Source organism: Panthera leo, chromosome D1 (genome assembly GCF_018350215.1).
Source record: "Panthera leo isolate Ple1 chromosome D1, P.leo_Ple1_pat1.1, whole genome shotgun sequence".
NCBI classification, from domain to species: Eukaryota; Metazoa; Chordata; class Mammalia; order Carnivora; family Felidae; genus Panthera; species Panthera leo.
In genome coordinates this window covers 2511050-2533963 of record NC_056688.1, presented here as the reverse complement: position 1 = coordinate 2533963, position 22914 = coordinate 2511050, and the positions used below count along the sequence as shown (strand labels likewise).

Genomic DNA, 22914 nt, shown 5'->3' with positions numbered 1-22914 from the left:
ATTTCCAAAAGAAATCTTGAAGGTCATCTAGTATAACACCCTCATTTTGGAGGAACGGATCTATGTCCCATGCAAGTTCAATACTGCCAAAGCTCGGTGGTCACCGGCAGAGCAGAAATCGGGAGTTTTAGGTCAGAGTGCCTGGCTTTCTCTGAGATGGGTGAGTGGATGATGATGCCTAGATGTCCTCTTTGAAGACGGTAGGCTTCGTTCCATGGTTACCATAGTCAAGACGAAGATCCTGCACCGAGTTGTAACTTAAAGGCTGTACAAGTTTAAAAAAAAAGATACTGGTATGAGCCACCTGCGAAAATGACACAAGCCCCATTTCATTTGTTTTCCACTGTGGCTTCTATGAGTTAGTGAAAAAGCCAAGCAAATTTGAAAATGTAGTGGAAAACACCACTCTTGTGTTTTACTTTAAGGAAAAGAGTATATGATAAAAAGTAGTGTCACATCCTGACCTACCCTTTTAGCAAATTGTTACTGCTAGAACATGTGTTTGGGATAAATGGCACTTTGCACGCCTATTATAAATTACTCTCGTATTTAAAAATTGTTTCTGAACACTAGAGTACTTTTACAGTTATATGAATGTCATTGAACAATGGATATAGATTAGTGGATTTCTGTTATTATGAATAGTAATAAATATTTATAAATCCAATTTAATCGTGTTGGTTCAAGCTCTTCTAACTGAGCATTTAAAACAATGAGGTGTCAAATTCAATGTTTTGCTGTTAGTTTAAGATACAGGTAAAAAGTACGTTGAATCGTTTTATCTTTTATTTTCATACCTGACCTTCCTCAGCCTCTCACTATATCTTTATTGAGTGCCTATGCCTAGTTGTTTTGGTTTTATTATTGATTTTGGATATTTAGTGACATTAAAGATCAAGAAAATGCAGACTCCATGTGACGTCCTTTACTGTTCCCAGCTAAAATACTTGATAATATGAATTTACAATACCTTTACACAGCACACAGTATTCGTATCTCAGGCAACACTACTTTCGATGCTTTAAATTCAGTATTTTATGAAAGATATCGAGATAAATAATCCTCTTTGGCATTTTGATGCTTGTCATGACTTAAGCCTCTTGCACACTTTTTTAGTTTTTCCTATAGTCTCATTTCAGGAGATGGGCCTGAAATGTAATAAGCATTTTCAACTACTTTTTAAAAATGGTACAATACATTTTAATTAGCCCTACACCTATCTTATTAGTCTTTGACTCGCTTTTTTTATTAAAATATAAAATCTCTATTATATATTTGTTTATGCTCTCTCTTTCATTAAACGTGAGCTCCGACGGCTTCAGACTTTCTCTCTCATGTTCGGTATTTTATCTCTAGGGTTTTTAGACTAGAGCACGGCAAAGGGCAAATCTATTGCTTAATTAATACTTGTTGGATGAGTCAATGATTGAATGCAAACCCAAATCTTATGCCTCCGCTGGGTGCCTCTTAAAGGGATTGATTATATTTTGTTTTTTTTTTTAATTTTTTTTTTTAACGTTTATTTATTTTTGAGACAGAGAGAGACAGAGCACGAACAGGGGAGGGGCAGAGAGAGAGGGGGAGACACAGAATCTGAAACAGGCTCCAGGTTCTGAGCTGTCAGCACAGAGCCCGACGCGGGGCTCGAACTCACAGAGTGTGAGATCACGACCTGAGCCAAAGTCGACGCCTAACCGACCAAGCCACCCAGGCGCCCCAAGGGATTGATTATATTTTGAGACAATGTGATCAGCCTTATTTCTAGTGATTTTCAAACTTTTTGATCATGCCCCATAGAAATACCTTTTATATCCCTACGAGTATTTGAAACAAAATATTCATAAAACGTTATTATCTGCCATAATAACTCTGATAATTAAGTCTGAGAGTGATTGTATTTATGGAAAAAATAATGCTGGAGAATAGAGGATTTTTAGAACAGTGAATGTAGTCTGTATTACAGCTACCAATGAATATATGTCATTATTATTGGTCCAAACCCATATTGTTTGGTCCAAACACCGAGAATGAACCATAATGTAACCATCAGGTGTACCATATGTAAGCATTATGTGTACCGTAACGTAAGCTTAGGGTGATTATGAAGTGTCAACGCACGTTCATCAGTTTTAACAAATATACCACTCCCATGTGCCCTGTGATGAGAGCAGAGGCTACCCGTGCGTTGGGGCAGAGTGCGTACGGGAAATCTTTGAAATTTCCACTCAGTTCTGCTGTGAACTTAAAAATTATCTGGAAAAATAAAGTCTTAATAGAAAAAACAATAATGCGGCTCTGGAAATTGACCTCACAACCCACAAACCTGCCCTTTGTAAAACAGTGTCTCAGACACAATGCCAAGAGACGAACCACATGAATCTAATGGAAAGAACTCAGGTACCCTGGTCAGTGTTGGATGGTGTCATGGCCAAGGGTCTCTTCTCCGGAACTTTCTACCCTCCTCAGCTGCTTCTGGCTCTCTTTCTGTGGAGATCACTTACTTCTCACAACCCAGACTGCCAGGGACTGGGGGGCCCACACGAGACTAGAAAATGTCTCTTCTAGGGCTCACCAGTGAACCGCTGAGAAGTTATGTGAATTTGGATTTGAATCACTTACAGAGCTATCTACTAAAATCATTTCATATAATTCTCACCGAAACCAGACAAACTAAAAATTGCTACCTTCCTTTTCTAAGTAAAGACACTGAGGCTCCAGAGGTCAAGTGCTTTACTCAAGGTGACAAAGCTAGGAAGCAGCAGAGGTGAGATCCACTCCTGTTCCAAATACAGTTGGTTAGCCGGGGAAGTAGATGTGAATGCAGAAGTTTCTAGAATCTAGAGTGAATTGTCTGGGCCTCTGAACTCCCATATACTGAGAGCAGGGAGGCCCTAAGGCCTGCTGTCCCTGCCTCCTGCTGAGGACCACGAAGGAACAGAATGTGATGCTCTCCCAACTCCACCTTGCCAGTGTACCCCTGCTGAGGCCCCCCTGACCTCTAACCCCTTGTATGCGCAGGGGCTGTGGGTGGGCATATAAAAGGCCCTTGACCATGTCTTGTACACTACACCCCATGGGTAGAGCCCTGTGAGATAAGAAAGACCTGCCCACTCTTCACCCACCCTGAGAAATGACCTGGACCCTGCTAAGGTCACACTCACTGGAGCTCCTTAACCTTGCACCCTCCTGCTGCCTCACCCGGTCACATCCTCACTAAGCAGGATCTGATCTGAGCCACTGCAAACTGAACACTGACAACTGCAGGCCTCATCTACATGCCCCCCCACCTCCCGCCAAGGCTCCATCCCCAAACCCCCAGCCATGTGAGGCCCCATCCCCACCCCCACTGCCAAGGCCCCATCCCCAAGCATCCCCCCAATCCCCACCACCAAGGCCCCCTCCCCATGTCCCCCCTCACTCTGCCAAGGCCCCATCCCAATACCTCCCCCCATCGCCAAGGCCCCATCCCCAAGCCCCCCAAACCCCCCACCCCCACGGCCTCATCCCCAAGCCACCCACATCGCCAAGGCCCTATCACCAAGAACTCCCCCCCCCCAAGGTACCATCCACAAGCCCTACACCCCCAATGCCAAGGCCCCCATCCCCAAGTACTCCCCCCACCCCCCACAGCCAATGCCCCATCCCTCAACCCCCCCCCCTCTGCCTAGGCCCCCATCCCCAAGCACCCCCACCCCCACCAAGCGGTGAGTCCCGCCCTGTGTGCAAGCAGCAGTGGACCCCTGGTGGGGAGGCCCTGGGCCTGGAGCTGCCCCCTACCGGGGCCAGGGCAGGTGGGGCCTGCTGGGCTCCCCACCCCCGCGGGGAGGGGTAGGTGGCGCTGGCCGTTTCTCCCCGACCCCAGGGCCAGGGCAGGTGGGGCCGGCCGGGTCCCGAGCGCCGGGGCGGGGCGGGGCGCCGGAGGGGGCGGGCCCGCGCCAACCTGTTGTGCGTCCCGCTCGGCTTTGCCGGCGGCCACACGCGCTCCAGCGGGCGGTGCAGGGAGCGCCCAGGCCCGGCGTCTCGGGTCGCCGGCCCAATGCGCCCGCTCGGTCTCGTCTACACCCTGGTGTGCGCCAACCTGTGCGGCTGTCGGGACGCCCCCGCGGCCCCGCAGAGCGCGTCCCTGCGGGCCCTGCGCGCCGCCGGCCTCCGGAGAGATGGTAAGGGGCTCGCGCGTTTGCCGGGTCGTGCGCCGGGTCACCGACGTGTCGCCGTCGTCCGCTTCTGTAGGGACAGGGAAACTTTCGTGGGACGCGCGGTAAGGCTCCGCGGCGGCGGGTGCTGTCCCTGTTCCGGGGGAGGGGGGTAGGTGGTGGCGGGGGGGGGGGGGGGTCAGGTGGCTCAGGGCCCCCGAGGGGGCAGGTCCCCACGTCCCGGCGCCGCCCCGGGTCAGGCTCTGTGCACTTGAGACTCGGGTAGATGGGGGCTCGGGAGGGGCTTTGTCTGGGCGACTTATGTGTCTTGTAGCCACGGGAGGACAGGGAATGATGTCCTTGTGTCCCGCAGTCAGCCTGGACCAGGGTGACAGCTGTACTGATTATGTGGGGGAGGTGCCCGTGTGCAGCATGTGTGCTGTTTGTCCCCACAGTGACCCTCCTCTGGGGGCGCAGCGCTGGCTCCGAAGCTCAGGGTCCGGGGGACACTGGGCTTTCACCGCAACGCAGGGTGACTTTCCAGGCGCAGAAGGTCTCCCTGTGTTGGCACAAGCACAAGGGTTTGTACAGCAAGCCCCGTGGGCCCCAGGCCGGCCTGTTTGTGTCCCTTATCTGGGGGACACCTAGGTCAGCTTCTCGGCGGGCTACCCCCCAGGTCTGAACTTGATCTATCCCTTTATTCTCACCTGCAACTCGTGTTCCCGGGAATCTGAAGCTGTTTCTCCCACCTTACCCGAACTGACCCCTAGGTTTTTGGGTTTTTTTCCTTCAGTAATAGTATCTTTCTGTCTGTCCGCGTGAAGTTCTAACACATCCCCAAGGAACTCCCCAGGCTGGCTTCACTGTTTGACTTGGCAGTGTGTGTTCTCGGTGAATTTATATTGGCCATCTTGTTCCCTTATCAGTTTCTCTCTTGGTGTGCCCTGAATTTGGACTTTGCTGAAAGGCTTTTGAACTTTGAAAAGACTTTACTGTATTTTCTGGTGACAGATACACTATGGATTTCAGTGTGTGCAAGTCACAGGAAGTGACGTAGGCGTGTGCAGGGGGCCCAGGGAAGCCTCAAGAGTCACCTCCTGGCCAGAAGATGCCCCCTACTCCCAGCGTTACTTTACCGCGATGTTTTTATGTGCAACACCCCACCAGTGCCTATTTGAATACCCTCCATCTTAGTGAAAGCACAGCATTTTCTTACTAACACTTAAAAAAAAAAAGGTGTGGGCTCAAGACCAAACTTTTATAATTTTGCTTCACTCGTTTATGTTTCCACCGGGGACGATCTTTTCTCCTAGTTTGAGATTTTACATTTGTTAACGTTTGCACTTTATATGCCCTCTAGGCTGTGTCGAATAAAATGCCATGTATAATTTGCATGACTTCATAGCCATAATTTTGCAATCCTTAGCCTCCCAAGTATCACTTACAAGACGTCAAGGACAGAAAATGAAAAGTGTGTAACCATTGCCCATCAACCCAAGATTCCAACTAAAACCCAGTCCTGCAGCTTGTAGTATTTTTTTTAAAGCATGCTTGCCTCTTAGTTTTCATTGTTAGAACACTGTTCATCTATCTAGTCTGTATGATACATGCTTTGTTTCATCAAAAGTTCAAAAGCTACCCTGGATCGATTTATTCATATTTTAGTTCAAGCTGTTTTGCAATTTACTAACAGTATATACACACACACACACACACTTTGATTAATTTGGGTTGCTCAGCACTTTTCCTCAATGTCGGTCTCATTTTACAAACAAAATAGGAGGGGTGGGGGTGGAGAAGGTTAGATTAAAAAAATTGTTATATACAGAGTAAAGCAAAGTTCATACTCATAATGGGTTTTTAGTTTGGGGAATTGTCAAAAGGCAGCGTATTTTCAGTGTCACAGGGCATGTTTTTTCAAAGAGACCCAAAATTACCCCCAAAACAGCAAAATCAGATCTTGGAGGGTGAAAAAATCTTGACTAGTATGATGGTTTGTGGTCCTCTGAAGGGCCCATATGTGTGAAGAGGTAGACAGTATATCTGCGGTGTGAGCATGTGATAGGAAGGGACGTGATTAGTAAAAAAAAAAAAAAAAAAGTCTAAACAAGCTTCTGAAGGGCAAATGATGATAATGGAAAAAAAAAAAAAAAAGCCAAAACTCAGTTGAGAAACGGTGCCACAGAGTTCTGGTGAGGGTGTGAGAATAAGGGGTCTTTGAAAAAGTCTAGACGTTGTCTGGAAAGTTTTCATCACAACAGTTAAGGTGATGAGGGAAAATAATCACTTATTAAATTAAAACCTCTGATTCCAGACGTTTTTAACTTATTCCCCCAGAGTTCCTTGGTGAAGGGAGACGATAGATAGTCTTGCCCTTTGCACTGTCAGATTAAGACCGGGTGTAAGCTTGGGGAGGACAGGGGGAAATACAGAAGGTCAAAGTTTTCAAACGTTAATTTGGCATCCTTGGATGAGCTGGCTCTCGGATTACAAGTGGTAGGAAATCACAGCCAAAAGTTAGCCATGACTCTTGGCCAGGGGTTTTAGAAACCTGCATCTGGTGATGGAAGCATCTTCATTCACACTTGAGTGCCATCAGTTTCTTCCCACTGACCTGATTAGCTGCTCCCTAATGCTGCAGCCAAGATCGGAGCAAACAGGGAGGGCCTCCTGTCATGGGCACGAAAGCAGGGTTGGGGGTGGGGGTTCTGTCCAGCCTGATGCACCCACAGACCTTGTTTTCATTCTATTTGTAGCTGATAGCTCCAGATAGCCGGCATTGCTAGAAATGACAGGGAAGTGTTAGAATGGATACGGGATGATCTCCTTGTACCCAGTGTGGGAGGCTGGTCTGCCGCGGTCTCCCGGCCTTCCAGAACTCTCCATCACAACGTGTTCTTGTTGTAAAAGGGATATCGGCAGACCCGTTCGCTGTAGCTGCAGAATGGGTGAAGGTGACCCAGTGGTGGTGGAATTTGGTCCCTGCCTCTGAGGGAAAGTAGATCGTCTGGCTAGGAAGGATTCCAGTATAACAGTTTGCAGAACTCAATTGCATATTTATACTTCTCCTGGTATCATATTTGTTCTTCTTTCGCTGGTTTGCCTTTGACACCCATTCCTACCTCTTCTCATTTCCGTGCCTGCACAGTTGGTGTTTTGGTGACAACTGGTCACAACCAGCGTTGCTGGCTCAGTGTGGATCAGAAGCGTAAAGGTAGCAGTTAACCGACGGTATTACTTGCTTATTTTTATTTGTATTTATTTTATTTTATTGGTTTTTTGATCTTTATTTTTGAGAGGGGGGAGGGGCAGCGATGGAGGGAGACAGAACCGGAAGCACGGTTCCAGGCTCCGAGCGGTCAGCACAGAGCCCGACGCGGGGCTTGAACCCACGAACCGTCAGATGGTGACCTGAGCCGAAGTCGGACGCTCCACTGCCTGAGCCACCCAGGCGCCCCTACTCATTTGTTTTTAAATTTAGATAGAACTTCCTAGTTGGTGTGGGATATACTCTTCGTTGTCTTGATCCATTTTGTTGTTTTCTGTGTTTTTTTTTTCAGGTGCTGGTGGGAAATGATTCTGAATTTAGTTTTGTTTGTTTGTTTACCATGCCAGTGCCTCAAGTGTCTGTCACTTTATCACTGTCTAGTGATAGGCCTGTAGTTTTACTAATTGTGGCCTTGGATCTCTAAGGAGTCAAGCTTGTGTTTTGGATAATATGGGTCTCTGTTGTCACCAGCGATGACCGCACGTCGACTTCCATGTGAACATCAGATCTTTTAGGGAAGGCGACAAGGCAGAGGACAATTAATGATTGGGGTTGGTTTGTATTTTGAAGTAAAACTGACATACAATATCCTATATGTATATACACACACACATACACAGACACACACGCTCCTATCTATAGGATGTCTATTCTATACACTGCAGTATTAATTTACAATAAATTATTTTTTTTAAATTTTTTTAACGTTTATTTATTTTTGAGACAGAGAGAGACAGAGCATGAACAGGGGAGGGGCAGAGAGAGAGGGAGACACAGAATCTGAAACGGGCTCCAGGCTCTGAGCTGTCAGCACAGAGCCCGACGCGGGGCTCGAACCCACAGACCGTGAGATCATGACCTGAGCCGAAGTCGGACGCTCAACCGACTGAGCCACCCAGGCGCCCACAATAAATTATTTTTAAGTGACTGAAAGCGAAGAATCGCATTAGGGTCAGCCCTTATGTTCTTCTGTGTTCATATTTTCTTTTCGACTCTGAGGATATTAAAGTTTCATGATCTCATAGAGCCTAGTGATGATCACATATTTTAAATGTAATATAACTTTGACTTGCCTGTTTAATACAAATTCTTCTAAATGGGTGGGTGGAAACTGGTGGACATACACTGTAGTAGGAAATGCCACTAGATTGTGAGTTACAATAATGACATTGAGGTTTTCCCATGACATGGGATTTTCCCTTTCAGGGAATGAGAGGAAAGCTTTATTGTTTCAGAACAGTAGGGCCAGACAATGGAGCAAGGTCCCCAGAGTCATTGGTCTCTGATGGCCGGTGATAAGCATGCTGTCCCGCGCTTACCCTTGCAGTACATGGGTACTTCGCCAACATCTTTATGAAATTCTTCTTTATATCAGAATAAGAACGTCTTTTAAGTGCGCCAGCTGTAGGCTTCTGGTCCATCCGAGCCATGCCAGTCAGGACAAGCTCCCTGGCTTTCTTTAAGGTTGTCTCTGTTGAGTTCATTCCTGACTCGACCGGGACCGTCCTCTAAACACGAAAGGTCGAAAACCAGCGTGCAAACAGTTCTTTATCCTGAGCTCTGCTGCTGACCCCTACTGTAACTTCTTCATGTATTTTGCAATTATTTATTGGGTCCCTAATCTTTGCCAGTTGTTGTGCCAGATGAAGGGTTATCTAGCACGTTTTGAATAAAACATGCAGGGTTCCTGCCTTCTTACAGCCTGCAGTCTCTGGGCAGTAGAAACAAGTCCATGCTTAGTTCTAGTGTATTGCACGTGCCTTTCAGATGCATTCTGGAGAGCCCCAGGATTTTCTAGAAGCACCTTAGAGGTCATCGCCTGTGTGCCAGGGGGCTGAGCGTATATCGCTTCAGGCTGTCCACCCCTTCCTCAACAGAACAGGTCTACGTGTGTTTCAGCATTTCTGTGTCACATATTTGAATCCATCGTAAGATTGTTCTTTGTTGTTTTTGTTTTTGTTTTTTTGAAAAGACTTTGGGTTGCAGTCGGAGAAGTGTGAAGGCACAGTGTAGAGTGATCGTTGCTTTTGTGGAGGAAATACACAGGGGTGTGGGAATTCACAAGGAGCGCCTAAGCTACATTTGAGACACAGGGGAGGGCTTCCTGGAGGAAGTGACGGCTGAACTGGGGGATGAAGGATGAGTAGGAGTTAGAAGTTGGAGGCGGTGAGGAAGGAGGCTGGAGGTTGCAAGTGAAGAGATACAGTGCCTGCCACGATTTGGACAGGAGAACATAGCCTTCAAGGGTCCACTAACTAAAGGTCTGGGAAGTAAGGTTAGGGAGTCTGGCCATTATTTGTAGCACAGTGAGAAGCCACTGAAAGAATTACTTTGGAGGAAGACAGGTCCTGTGTTGTGTTTGAATACTGACCGCCAGTGTTCCTAAGAAGTCAGCCAGGCCAGTAAGTTGGCCAGGAACAGTCTCCCTGTGCCTCCACTGCCCATGGGACATGAACACGGATCGCTTAATTTCTCATCATGACAGTGGCCGACATGGCTGACTTTTCCTGCCCAAAATCTCCAGATGTTAGGTGCAGCTGCCTTGGGACATCCCCCCGGACGCCTGTGTGCAGCTCAGTACACCAGATGCTAGATTGTGTCACTGTATCTGAGGTTGCTTTATGGTAATGTAAATAGTGAAGGCAGCCTGCCTCGTGTGTGTGACGTTTTACGTTCTTTCAAACTTCTGTATTTCAGAATTCATGCAGTTTAAAAGGGAACATCTTTACACAAACTTTTCTGTGCAGGACAGTTTTGGCAAAAAGCTCCAGGGGCATGACACTACCAGCAAAGAAAGAATCCCAAACAAACGCTGCGGCAAAAATGTTCTCCCTCCCTGTACCGTATTTCAGGACCAGATGTAAGTCATAAATAAAGGAATAAGCCCACGGGACACTAAAGTGCACATGTGCACATACAGGAAGAAATATTTTCTTCCAAGGATTTTTTTTCTTTTTTTCAGAATGAGAATGAAGCATGCCTTGTTTCTTCCGGGCGTTGATGATGCGTGTAATAATAGATCTTTGCTCTGCGCCATGGTATGCTGACATCAATGTATTAGCTTTAATATTGATAGATGAATGCTGTGCTTTTTTGTGATTTGTGCTGAGTGCAGGTTAGTGGTTTTTGTCTAATCGGGAGGCAGGGATGTCTGTGGAAGCATCGTAGCATGGGCGTAGGGTTTAACCCTCATTACGAGGAGTGATGTTTTCTGATTTTTGGATTTTTACTCCAGCACTTTTTTTTGTAGAGTGTTTCTGAAGGCAGATTGTTTTAGGGACAGCATTTTACCTATAAAAACGAGCCAGACGAGATTTGGAATCTGGTGTCTTTGGACTCCTGATTTCTGAAATTTGGAAGCCAGCATGCCGCCTGGGGGCTGAAGCAGCTCCATGAGTCCTGCCGGCCGTGTGCTGTGAGCAGAGGTTGTATGATCTGCTGTGTTAGTTTCGAGCAAGTCGTTTCAGCCCCAACGTGACAAGTTCCGCATTTCACTGAAACATTCAGTAAGCAGTGCAGCCCCGGCCGACTTTTGCAGACTTTAGCTATGCGGCAGCTTCTACTATGTCCAATGCGATGAAATGAACTAATACGTGTGCAGCAGACCCACTTACAAAAAGCCAAAATCGGTGTCGCAGAGTGTAGACGTGAGTTCGTAAGATTCACGTGGTAGACCCCGAGAGAACATTCGCCTCTACTTTCTGTGTAATTCGATCGCCCTCGTTCGTGTGGTTTGCACATCCACAGTGAGGCAGGAGCATGACGTTAGACTAGAGAACAGGTTAGACTGGGGGACAGCACTGTTACAAGTTAGCTCGCTGTTGGCATGGAGAAGTGACAGCTGCCAGTTCCTCTGACTCCTCAGACTTGCACGCCTTGGAAAGCATTCGTAAGACCTAAGCAAGCAAAGCTGGCTCAGGCTTCTTATTAAATAAGGCAAAAAAAGTTCCAGCCTGCAAGGGACTGAATGAATGTCTGGGTCCCCCCAAAATCCATACATTAAAAACCTAACCCCCATTGTGATGATACTGGCAGGTGAAGCCTTTGGGAGGTCATGAATACCGTTAGCACCCTTACCAAAGGGACACCAGGGACATCCCTCATCCTTTCTGCTGTGTGAGGATACCACAGCAAGATACCGAATCTGCTGAGCCCTTGATCTCGGATTTCCCAGCCTCTAGAACCATGAGGAATAAACTTCTGTTGTTTAAAAGCCACTCGGTCTCTGGTGTTAGAGCAGTCTGAATAGGCTGAGACATACCTATCTCCGGGTGCCACCAGGGAATGACTATATCACAGCCCAGTAACATTGCTGATTTTTAAAATTATGTCCGTGACCCATAAGAGAAAGTCTAGATGATATGTTTGATGGGTTTACCAGTATCCTAAACTGAAAGTCGTATTAGCTTAAGTATGTATGGATTTCAACCAGAAAATTGGCATTTCTGTGACAGCCTTGTGGGAAAGAATGATTGTAGCCTGGAGTATAATAAACTTCTTGTCATGCTTTTGGTGGTAACTAATAGATTTGTGTTAGGCAAGAGGGAGGTGAGGAGGGCTTTTACTGGCACTTTGGATTAGACCATATTGGAGTCAGAATTCTCAATAACTTGGATGAAGACATAGAAAACACATCTTCCAAACTTGGGTTTTTTGTCTGGAAAGAACAGTTAGTAGGTTGGAGTAGATGCATAGAATGGCAGGCTTTTTCTATAAAGGGGCCAGACGGTAAATATTGTAGGCTTTCAGGCTATAAGGTCTTTGTTGCAACAACACAGCTCTGCCATTGTATGAAAACAGCCATTGAAATTACATAAATGAATGGGTGTGGCTGTGTTCATTCCAATAAAATGTTATTTTCAGAAACAGGCGGTGGGCCTGAGGGTGTAGTTTGCTGACTGCTGAATGAGAAAATCCACATGCTCTTAGGTGGAAATAATGGGCTGATCCTATGACCTTCAACAGGAATAAGTGCAAAGTATAGTTCTTTGGCTAGAAAACAAAAATAACTACATAATTACAGAATGGAATAACTTGGATTAATATCAGCTCATGTCATGATGGATGGATGGATGGATGGATGGATAGATGGATAGATAGATGGTTAGATGGACAGATGGGTGGATGGATGAATGGATGGTTAGATAGATGGATGGATAGATGGATGGATGGATGGGTGGATGGATGCATGGATGGATGGTTGGTTGGATGGGTGGAAGGATGAGTGGACAGATGGTTGGACGGGTGAATGGATGGTTAGATAGACGGATGGATGGATGGATGGATGGATGGATGGATGGATGGGTGGACGGATGGGTGGATAGATGTATATGTCTACCTCTGTGTCTCTGTCACCCAACTGGTTTAAGTGAACACAGCTTATGGCTTAACAAACAGTGTGATTGCTGAACAATGATAACTGTTTATACCTGGCATCATCATTAATACTGTGTCAGAATAAAGTCAGACTCTGTTCTGGTCCGTCATGTATGAGGGTGTGTGCTAGGGGTCTCTCTCCTGTGGATGAATGCACCTCTTTGTCACTCCTTCAGTCCTATGACCTAAACCCACAGTTTACTACTTTCCTGTCTTTAATGTTTCCCTCCTCACTGGTTCTGTCTCCTCAGCCAACATGGACGGTCAAGTTTCTTTGCACCACCCACAACACATGCAAGCTGTTTTACTGTTGTTCTATTTTGTCGCCATGTAAGCATCTTCAGGGTCACCACAACTCGTTGTCTCCACTTCCTGTACTCTGCCTCACCCACTGCAACATGAAGTCACCCCGTGGCTCCACTGAACTGCTCTGGGTGACGTCACTGTGATTTGTAGCGTCCTTTCAGGTGGGCTAGTCTTGTCTTGAACCTTGGTCTTCCCTTGGCTTGCCGCTGACTCTCCTTTGCCTCAAGTGCTCCTAAGTGCAAGGTTGGAATAGTGATAAAGCCGGAACCAAGATGGTATTTGGTTTATTTAGGTTTCTTGAAGAAGCAAGATTAGAGAAGGCCTTAAAAAGTATATTTTATGTGTTATTGTCCCTGTAACCATTTATGAATAATGAAAGAAGCAGCAAAGATCTTAGAATGTAGTGGGGATTTTGTGAATACAGAAAAGAGCCTTCAAAGATAATACATATATGTGTGTGTGTGTGTGTGTGTGTGTGTGTGTGTGTGTGTGTGTGTGTATAAAACAACCTAGTAAATGCTACAATTGCAATGTTTTGGGGGGAGATATGTGTAAATACATTATATATATAAGCTTAAAATGTTCTAAATAGGATATTTATAACTATAGAAATAGGATTTTGAACACCTGGATTTTGTTTTCTGAGATCATGGAGTACTCTTTTATTTACTTTTTTTTCCTCCTTGGCAGGATCTTCATCTAACTCTCTGCCCTGTGACTCCTTGTATGTTTTCTTAAGGCTCTGACCTCAGCCCTATCTTCTCTCTTTGCTCGCTGATAGTTTCTGGAAGATCTTAGTTTTGTCCGAAGTGTCGATTGCCACTTATGTGTCAAAAGGCCTGTGAATACACATGTGCTGCCTCTGCTCTTGACTGAGCTCTGAACGTGAGGGCAGTCCCACGGGTAAAGGACACTCTCCAAGTTAGAAGCCTACAAGTGAAGCAGTTCGTTTTTGTAACTCTGAGCTTATGCATCCAGTGGTGAGTGCCTTCACGGTATTAATCCTTTCTCGTTGCTGTTCTTGCGGACACAGCATGAGTATGTTTGCATGGACTGTCGAGGGAGCGTACTGACGGGAACTGTATCGCTCTGTAGACTTTCTCAACTCCAACCCCCCCCAGGGAGAATTGACTACTCGTTTATTTATCCCACGTTTCCATCGCGAAGCCTATAATGGTATCTGTTTACCTGCCTGACTTCTTCTGATGTGAGCGCCCTTGCTGTCGTTACTAAAGCCAAGCGTCCTCACTGTCCGCGTCGCTGTCTGGCACGTAGGAGGGGCTCAGCAAGGTTTGAGGAGTCACTGCATCACCCACAGCCAGTGTCTTCGTTTTGTGCCTGGTCGTGGAACTGCATGAGCCCTCACACCAGTTGTGTGGGCAACTGTATGGCAGAAAGGGTATTTAAACTCTGAAGGTCTCTGTTCATTGTCTGGGGGCTGTTGGTATCAGGGAACAGGATAGGCAATAGAAGACGAGGAGTAGGTGGGGAAGGTTGTGGAGATGGAAAGTTATTTAGCTCTGGGAGCCTGTGCAGTATCCACGTGGATGAAATCTAAAGGCAGGGAGGCGGGAGGGAGACCCTTCTTTACAGGAAATACAGGCACAGTGAGCATGAAGTAATCAACTTTTAAAGGAAGTGATTTTTTGATTGTGGGCGTATGATAATAATACCTGGTATTTCTGCAGTACTTGGAACGTGGCAAAGTGCTCTCTCCTAGCGCGTCTCAACAGTGGTCGGTGTGGAGTTGTTTCCAGACGACTTTGTGGGTCATGCCAAGATGACACATACTTTAGACTGCCTCCTTGGGCATGAGCGTGACATTTGAGGGTTAAATTTGGACGAACATTGAGGAAGGGTGTGAAGAATTTACTCTTCCCCTCCCCCTGCCCAAAAAAAACCTCCACACCTGTACTGAGTAGAATAAATCCTTTTAGGGATACCTTTCCTTTCCAGTGTTAATATTTGAGAGCTTTTACACAAAATTAATAAAAGCTCAAAAGAAAGAGGTAAAAATAAATGAAGGATCATGAAACAAGTCTTTAAAAAATTTTTTTTATGTTTATGTATTTTTGAGAGACAGAGACAGAGCGTGAATGGAGAGGGGCAGAGAGAGAGAGGAAGACACAGAATCTGAGGCAGGCCCCGGGCTCTGAGCTGTCAGCACAGAGCCTGACGCGGGGCTCGAACTCACAAGCAGTGAGATCATGACCTGAGCTGAAGTCGGCGACTGAGCCACCCAGGAAAACAAGTCTTAAGGCTCACTCTGGATGATGAGTTAATGGACATTAAGGAAAGATGAATGCTTCCCATTCTGTTTGTATAGGGAGAGCGTGTTGAGCTAATATGCTATTTTACTGAGGATGAAACAAGAGAAGTGCTATCGAATGGAATAAAAAGTATGCGTATTCCCTATAAAAACAAAAAGTTCCCTGATGGAGTAAGTATGGATTGAAAGGGTTTTTACAGAGTGGTTAATCAAAAATAAAAGAATAGAGTGAGAGGTATTTGGTTTAAATACAGCACATGGGGGGATCCTGTACATTCCTGGAGAAGAACTACTGTGGCTGTGTATTGTTTTGTGTCAGTGCTGAGTTTGATGCTTTTCACCCAGCCCGATCCCCGTAAACATAAGCACTGAGGGTTCACCCAGCAGGTGTGTAGCAGGTGCTGCCTGCAGGCCGCGCCCTGTAGGACCCACTGGGGCAGAAACAGTCCAGCCTGAGGCACAGGGTCTGCTCTCTTGAAGCTGATGCTCGGGCCGCAGAGATCAAACGTGCCTGTGAATCAGCACAGGGCAAGGCAGTGGCCCTCTGAGTGCCACCACTGAGCGCCCTGCTTTGTGTTTGAAGGTCGTGTTGACCTGATTTTAACGATAAATCATCTATCCCTAGTGCTGAGTGCGGAAGAAAATGACATTGGTTGAGCACGGTATTCTTCAAAGGCTGAAAAACATCACCCTCATTGGTTAGCGCCACTCTGTGAATTAAAATTCGAGCAGAAAAGGATCTCTTAATTGTAGAGCTGGGAGTCGTACTTGCTTGGTTTTCTCTTTTACGTGTTTAGATGTTAGCCTAAATACTCCTGAACCGTAACAGCAACAATGTGGGCTCGGTTCGCAACGCCCAGTAAGTTTTTAATATTTAATAATTAACATTTTACTGTGTGATGTGCAGTATGATTATTTGACCACTGGATGGCAGTAGAAAAAAGACACCTTTAGGCACCATTTTTTTTTTTTTTAACTCCCTCTCTTGGGAATGTGACTCCAATGATGGAAATTTCACACTTCTCAAATACACTGAAAAAAAAAAAAGAACAGTAATGATAATCTGTCATTAACATACAACTTTTCTAGTCTATGGGATCTCAGTAAATTTTAGAATAATTAAAATAGTTGAATCAATTATATATGACTATTATATTCCTTGGTGCCATTTACACATCCAGTTTGCATGCCTGTCTAAAATTTATGAAAATAGAATTGAGAAACATTGAAAGTCATTTTTGGAACAACATTTGCATGTGCACAGCCACTTGTTACCCAGTTTCCTTTGAGCACAAGACCAGTTGGTTGGCCGCTCTAAACTTGCAGAAATTCCCTGGAGACTCCTCGTTACTTGCCAAGCGTTCATCAAAAATAAGTTATTTGGGGGGACGAAAGCATTATGTATCAGAAGTGAGAAATCATCCTCTCAGAATACTAATGTTTATGAGATCCTACGGAGATGTGGGCTGAGTGGTGAGCACGTGACAGCATGGGAACACGAGACCCATAGGTCACTACCAAGGTGGGGACGGTAATCAGTTATGGGTGAGCAGTTATGGGCGCGCATGATTGCTACGTAAAAAAGTTGGGTTGTGTCCATTGGCTTTAATAAAGACTACAAAGTGCCGTATGAAAATGGCCAAATTTGGGTGAAGACTTTAGGGCAGATAGGAAAATTATGTGTTGGAGTCTGTCTTCTGCTGACCAGTGGCCCGCAAAGGGTTCGTGTGCTAATTCTGGCATCTCTAAATGATCTTTATGTGGCAAAGAATTTGCAGGTGTGATGGTGCTAAGGTTCTTGGGCTGCGGAGATCGTCTTGGATTTTTGGAGTGGATGTCTCTGTAGGAGAGGGCCAGAGGGAGATTTGACACAGGCAGGAGAGAGGGCAGTGTGACCACGGCAGCAGAGACTGGAGTGACATGGCCACATGCTAAGGGATGTCAGGAGCCACCAGCAGAAGATAGGAGAGGCAAAGAATAGATTCTTCCCTGGAACATCCAGAGGGAGCATGGCCTTGTCAGCACCTTGATTTTGGATCATGGCACCGGCCTCTAGAGCCATAAGGGAATAAATATCTGTTGTTTTAAGCCAGTCAGTCTGTGGCAATTTGTTACAGCACCTGCAGACACTAAGGGAGGGCATGAAAGATATTTTGATTTGAAAGATGAATAGTCGAACTGTTTGCTGAGTTCAGTTTTCTAATGGTGTATACATTTCACTGGCCAGGAAATCTGTATTGACAATGTAATGGTGCATTTAGAACTCTGCCTGTGAGAATTCTCTAGTTAAGACAAGCCTTACTTTTGCCCTAGTTCTATGTCCGGATATTTTGAAAATTCTGGCTTCAACTCTCATCTGTTTTCCCGATCAAATTAAGTCCTGACGTGATCAAAAGGGCGATGTTCCTAATTCATTATAGTTTCGCTGATTCTTAAAATTCTCCCTTAACCCATGTCCTTTGTGCCTTGGTCGGCTCTTGTTTATTCTACAGACTTTTGTTGTACCTTCAGTGTGTGTTAGTTAGTTTCTAGGCCAGAGTGTGGGGCAACAGTGTTGAAAGTGATGTGGTGATAATTCCTTTGTTAATTAGCTATGTGTCATGCTTATCATCCACAGAGTACTTATTAGTCGGGAGAGGATGCTGAGGGATATATGTAGTATGTGTTAGTGCCGTGATGATATTATATGATACGTGGTGGAACATTGAAAAGGGATATCCCGATGAGATATTTGCAGATACTAGGGTTGTTGGAAATTTGGAACTCAGGACAGAATGAGAGAATTCCAGTTGAATTTCTGAGCCCAATTCCATTAGCTGACATTGAACTCTACACTCGACCCTCCAGAGCGTCAGTGTCCAGCAGAGACAGGATGCCAGCCTACGTCATTTACAGAATTTTAGCAGCCACATAAAAAAGAAATGCATGAAACTAATTTCAGTGGTATATTTTATTTAATCCAGTCAGTGCCCGAATACTATCATTTCGGTGTTCAGTAAATATTTTAAAATGTTGAGATAGGAGCACTTGGATGGTTCAGTCGGTTGAGCATCTGACTCTTGATTTCAGCTCAGGTCTTCTCCCAGGGTTGTGGGATCGAGCCCTGCATCAGGCTCTGCGCTGAGCGAAGAGCCTGCTTGAGGTTCTCTCTCTGTCTCTCCCTTCCCCTGCCCATCTCCCCTGGTTGCACTCTCTCTCTCTCAAATTAAAAAAAAAAAAAAAGATAAAACAAAACGTTAAGATATCTTGTTCTATTCTTTTTATCATGTGAGTCCTCAAAATAGGATATGCATTTTATACTTACAACACAGCCTGTTTCAGACTTGACATATTTCAGAAACTCAGCACTAATATGTGGCTAGCCATTATCAACTTGAACAGCACTGTTCTGGGACATTAATATCATTTATTTAGACTAACACAAGTTATCATTGGTCTTTTTCCAAAATAAAAAATAACTTATGGAAGCTATTTCTCTGGCTCTTTTTTGCAATGTGTTGAAATTAACTGAGTCACTTTTTAGGGGGATTCATAATCTAACATGGGCAAATTTCCTGGGGTTTCTATTTTGCTTTCGTATTTTATCAGCATGGAACTTTTGATGTTTCTGGTTGTTTTCATGTATTCTCTTAAAAAGAAAAAAACTTATGGTCCTCTAATAGATATGCAGTCAGCCAGGCTACTCGGTTTTTATGCCAGGTGCAAAGTTTTTGATATTTGAGAAGCTTCTTATGCAAACAGCAGCTGCTACTTCATTTGTCTGTCACGGATGGAAAAATCTGTGTTTAACCAGCATTGGCATTCTTTTCCGTTTGCGACTTAGTTTGACTTAGGTAATGATAACATTCTCTTTTATCACTTGACCATTTTTAAAATTGACTCTTTCTGGCTGATGAGTAAACAATTTGTGAAAAACAGAGTCCTGCTGAGTCTTGGGAAGGCTTTAACCTATTAGAGATTTGATACAGCTTTTTACTGAGTAACCCGTATCTCCCTGGATTTAGAGGCCTTGAACAGCATATGTTTGCAGTATGCTTTTTTTTAAGGAAAATTAAATGTTAGGAACACTAATGTTTTCCATTTGCAAATCTCAGATCTACCATTCATTGTATGGTCCAGAGTGGAAGATAATTAATAAAAGTTATTACAGAAATATACGTCATTCTTCCTTTTTGTTCAGTGACATATTTCCACCAGACTTTGGGTTGGGTATTTGTTGGCATGACCTTTTAATTTGTTAATAATCTGGGGAAGCAAAAGCATTTCTGTCAAGTAAAATGTGGCTCATAAGACTGTCTTGTTTTTCCCTCACTGACTTTCGAACCGTCTCCTCGGATCATGCTCCATAATGATGCCCTGTAGAACTTGCATTGCAACAAAACCACAAAATTTCTTTCTCCTTCGAGGGCAGGGCTCACCTCAGGCCGCCCGTTTTGAGGTGTACTCAGTGCTCGGGATGAACACCTGGGTTAGAAAAAGTTTATTCTAAGGAAGGAACTGCTTCTCAAGCTGAGACTTGCCTCAACAAATCTGGATGTGTCAGGACACAGCGTGACTCTACTTTCGTGGAAACACGTTGTTCATGAGACATTTTGCATTTTCAGAGAACAGGCTTTCAAGACAATTCCGTCTTGACTAGGCCCTGGGACCTGCTGTGTACATTCTTGCTTCCCTCTGCCTGAAATTATATAATTATCTTCGCTTGTGTATGTCCTGTTTTCTTCTGAACTCTGAGGATGGAAACTGGGGCTCTTTTATTCCCTATTGTATCCCTGGCTTATGGAATGGTGCCTGGTGTATAGGGGGCTCAGGAAATATTTGCTGAACTAGCAAATGAATCAGCAGAGTGCAGTTCAGGTGAAGCCCAAGAGGAAGGTTTCTGTGGATACAGGGGTGGACCCACTTGGAAGCTGAAGAAGCTTAACCTTCAGGCCCCCTCCCTCACTAGGTCGCTTCCACGGCCCTGTTACCTAATTTTATCTATTCATTTTCATTTTTTTTTAATGTTCATTTTTGAAATGAGAGACAGAGAGAAAGAGCATGAGCAGGGGAGGGACAGAGAGAGAGGGTGACACAGAATCCGAAGCAGGCTCCGGGCTCTGAGCTGTCAGCACAGAGCCCAGCGTGGGGCTTGAACTCACGAACCGGGAGATCATGACCTGAGCTGAAGTTGGATGCTTAACCGACTGAGCCACCCAGCTGCTCCTGTTTTTCTTGAAGAGAGAATCCCCAATTGGATACGCACCACATCCCACAAGATCTGGGTCATTCTCTGGTATTGAGGTACCTATCTGGTCATGTGAGATTTGGTCTGCAGAAGTAGGAAAATCTCCACCAGGTGAACATATTAATGCCGCAGGACCTCTTTTATCCTATGAGGTAGACTAACCACGTGGTATGGCGTTAATGTAAAACATCTGACCGACTGATGCCCAAGATGGCAGGGCTCTTGTGTCGCTCCCCTGAATGCATTTCTAGTTCCGTCATTGAGATACAGAGATAAACAAGGATCTGTTGTGTTTGTTCCCAAACACGTGTCTTCTGGTTGTACCTGTTGATATGATTACATAATTCAGTTAAATATTGTGTGATGCAACACGAGTCTAATAGAGTTTATTATTTATTACAGCAAATACATTGTTGAAATAGCCAAACTTTAAAGGTGAGTTGCTGAATTAAGTGTTGTTCAGTTAGGTACATGTGAGACAACTCAACTATTTTACAAAGAGTGAAAATAAATAAGTCTAAAAAGCCTGAAGGGCTGCGTGGATAAATTGCTTCATGTGTGTCTTTAAGTCTTTCTCTACTTTCAAGAAAGAGGAAATGGAAATTATGGATAAATTATGGACATGACTTATGCAAGAAAGATTACAAAGAGTTTTATGCTAGGAGACGTACTCAAAGGAAAGATCTCTGTACTTCATGAAAACTTGGTCACAGTCATGCACATGTGTTTTTTAAGCTAAAATAAAATGTAGGGGCACCTGGGTGGCTCAGCCAGTTGAGCGTCTGACTCTTGATTTCTGTTCAGGTCGTGATCTCACAGTTGATGATATTGAGCCCCGTGTTGGGCTCTGCGCTGACAACATAGAACCTGTTTGGGATTCTCTCTCTGCCTCTGTGTCTTATAATAAATAAATAAACTTAAAAAAATATTTAAAAAATAAAATAAAATGTAAAACTCCCCATGTTAACTGGCACTGTAAGTTGGCCTGTCTAATACTTTTTCGACCGTATTGGGTAGGATGGTTGCCAATGTGCGTACAGAAAAGAGTCCTGTCTTACGGGGACAAGAGTGTCGTCTAATGGAGCATCCAGTTTGTACCAACAGAGGCTACCGAATTCATGAACATGAAAAGGAAATCTGGCTTATGGGAGGCTGGGTGGAAAGGTAGTTAAAGGTAACAAGACCTCAGCTGAGGTAGTGTTCTTGGGAAAGTACTCAACCCCTCTCTGGCCTCAGACATTGAAAGCAACACACACACACACACACACACACACACACACACACACACACCAGAAGAAGAACGCCTATATAAGAAGGTGAATGTGAAGAGTCAGTAACTACCGTACGTAACACTTAGCACAATCCTGGGGAAACAACCCTTGATGAAAGATGGAGCGTTTGGGTGCCTACGTTGTTTCTCAGGTTTTTTTCCTGTCAACTTTCAGTACTTTTTTTCAGAGTATACCTTAAACAATGAAAATTGTGCCTTATACAAGGGGTAGTCATGGCTGTGTCTACAGCCAAGTTTAGCGCTGGAAGAGTTCTTTGAGGTAGTCTATGCCGTCTTGCTCTTTGGCACAGAGAGGTGTAGTGACCTGCCTAAAGTCACACAGTGGATCATGATAGGGTCGAGATGCAGGTACAGGTTTTCTGACTGCTCATCTGTTGCTTGTCGCACACTATGCAGACGCCGTCTGTCTGTTGTAATTACGGCAGTTGTCGATCTTCGTAAAGATGATGGCAAGAATGAGTGTGACTTCATCAATCCCTTACTGGTCATATCATCAGTAGATCTGCCTTTTTTTGCAAAGTTGTGTTCAGTCTGGGCTTTTTTATGGTCAGTATAATGGCTATATTTAACGTTTGGAACTAAAAAGTGGTGATAAGAGTTGAGTAAGAGTTGAGAACTTGTGGGTCTCCCTTGGTTGTGTTTTTATTTATAATCTTAACCTTCAGTGCTCTGTTTCCTGGAGTGTGTTCAAGCCGAAGCTGTGGATCGAGCCAGTTTACAGCCTTTTCAGGAGAGCCTTCACTTTTTAGCCATCTGCTTCGTGTACATAAAAACACAAATCTAAATAAAGTTGGAAGTCAGGATGAAACCCATTCCTGAATTGCCCAAGGTTCCTTTCACGTCTCAAAGCAGTATGCAGGGAAATACAAACTAGCCTTCGGGAAAAGGACAGAAAGTGAAGCTGCCTTGAAATAATCTTAACTGGGTTTGAAAAGCAGACGAACCAGGTTTGTAATGTAACCAAGGAAGAGAATGTAAATCCAGCTCTAGGGGTGTGAGCTTTTCCTGATTCAGTAGTCGTTTGATGAGTATGTACTATGCGCC

General features: G+C 44.8%; 1 protein-coding gene across 3 annotated transcripts in view; it reads left to right on the top strand.

The window, feature by feature from the left end:
- The first annotated feature begins 3961 nt into the window (after positions 1–3961).
- The window catches only part of PDGFD (platelet derived growth factor D), a 221491-nt gene continuing 202538 nt past the window's right edge, over positions 3962–22914 (top strand). For all 3 annotated transcript variants that reach the window (XM_042904521.1, XM_042904520.1, XM_042904518.1), the window contains exon 1: positions 3962–4160. In XM_042904521.1, coding sequence (XP_042760455.1) covers positions 4037–4160 — 124 coding nt within the window. In that variant the 5' untranslated portion in view covers positions 3962–4036. The remainder of the gene's footprint in view (positions 4161–22914) is intronic.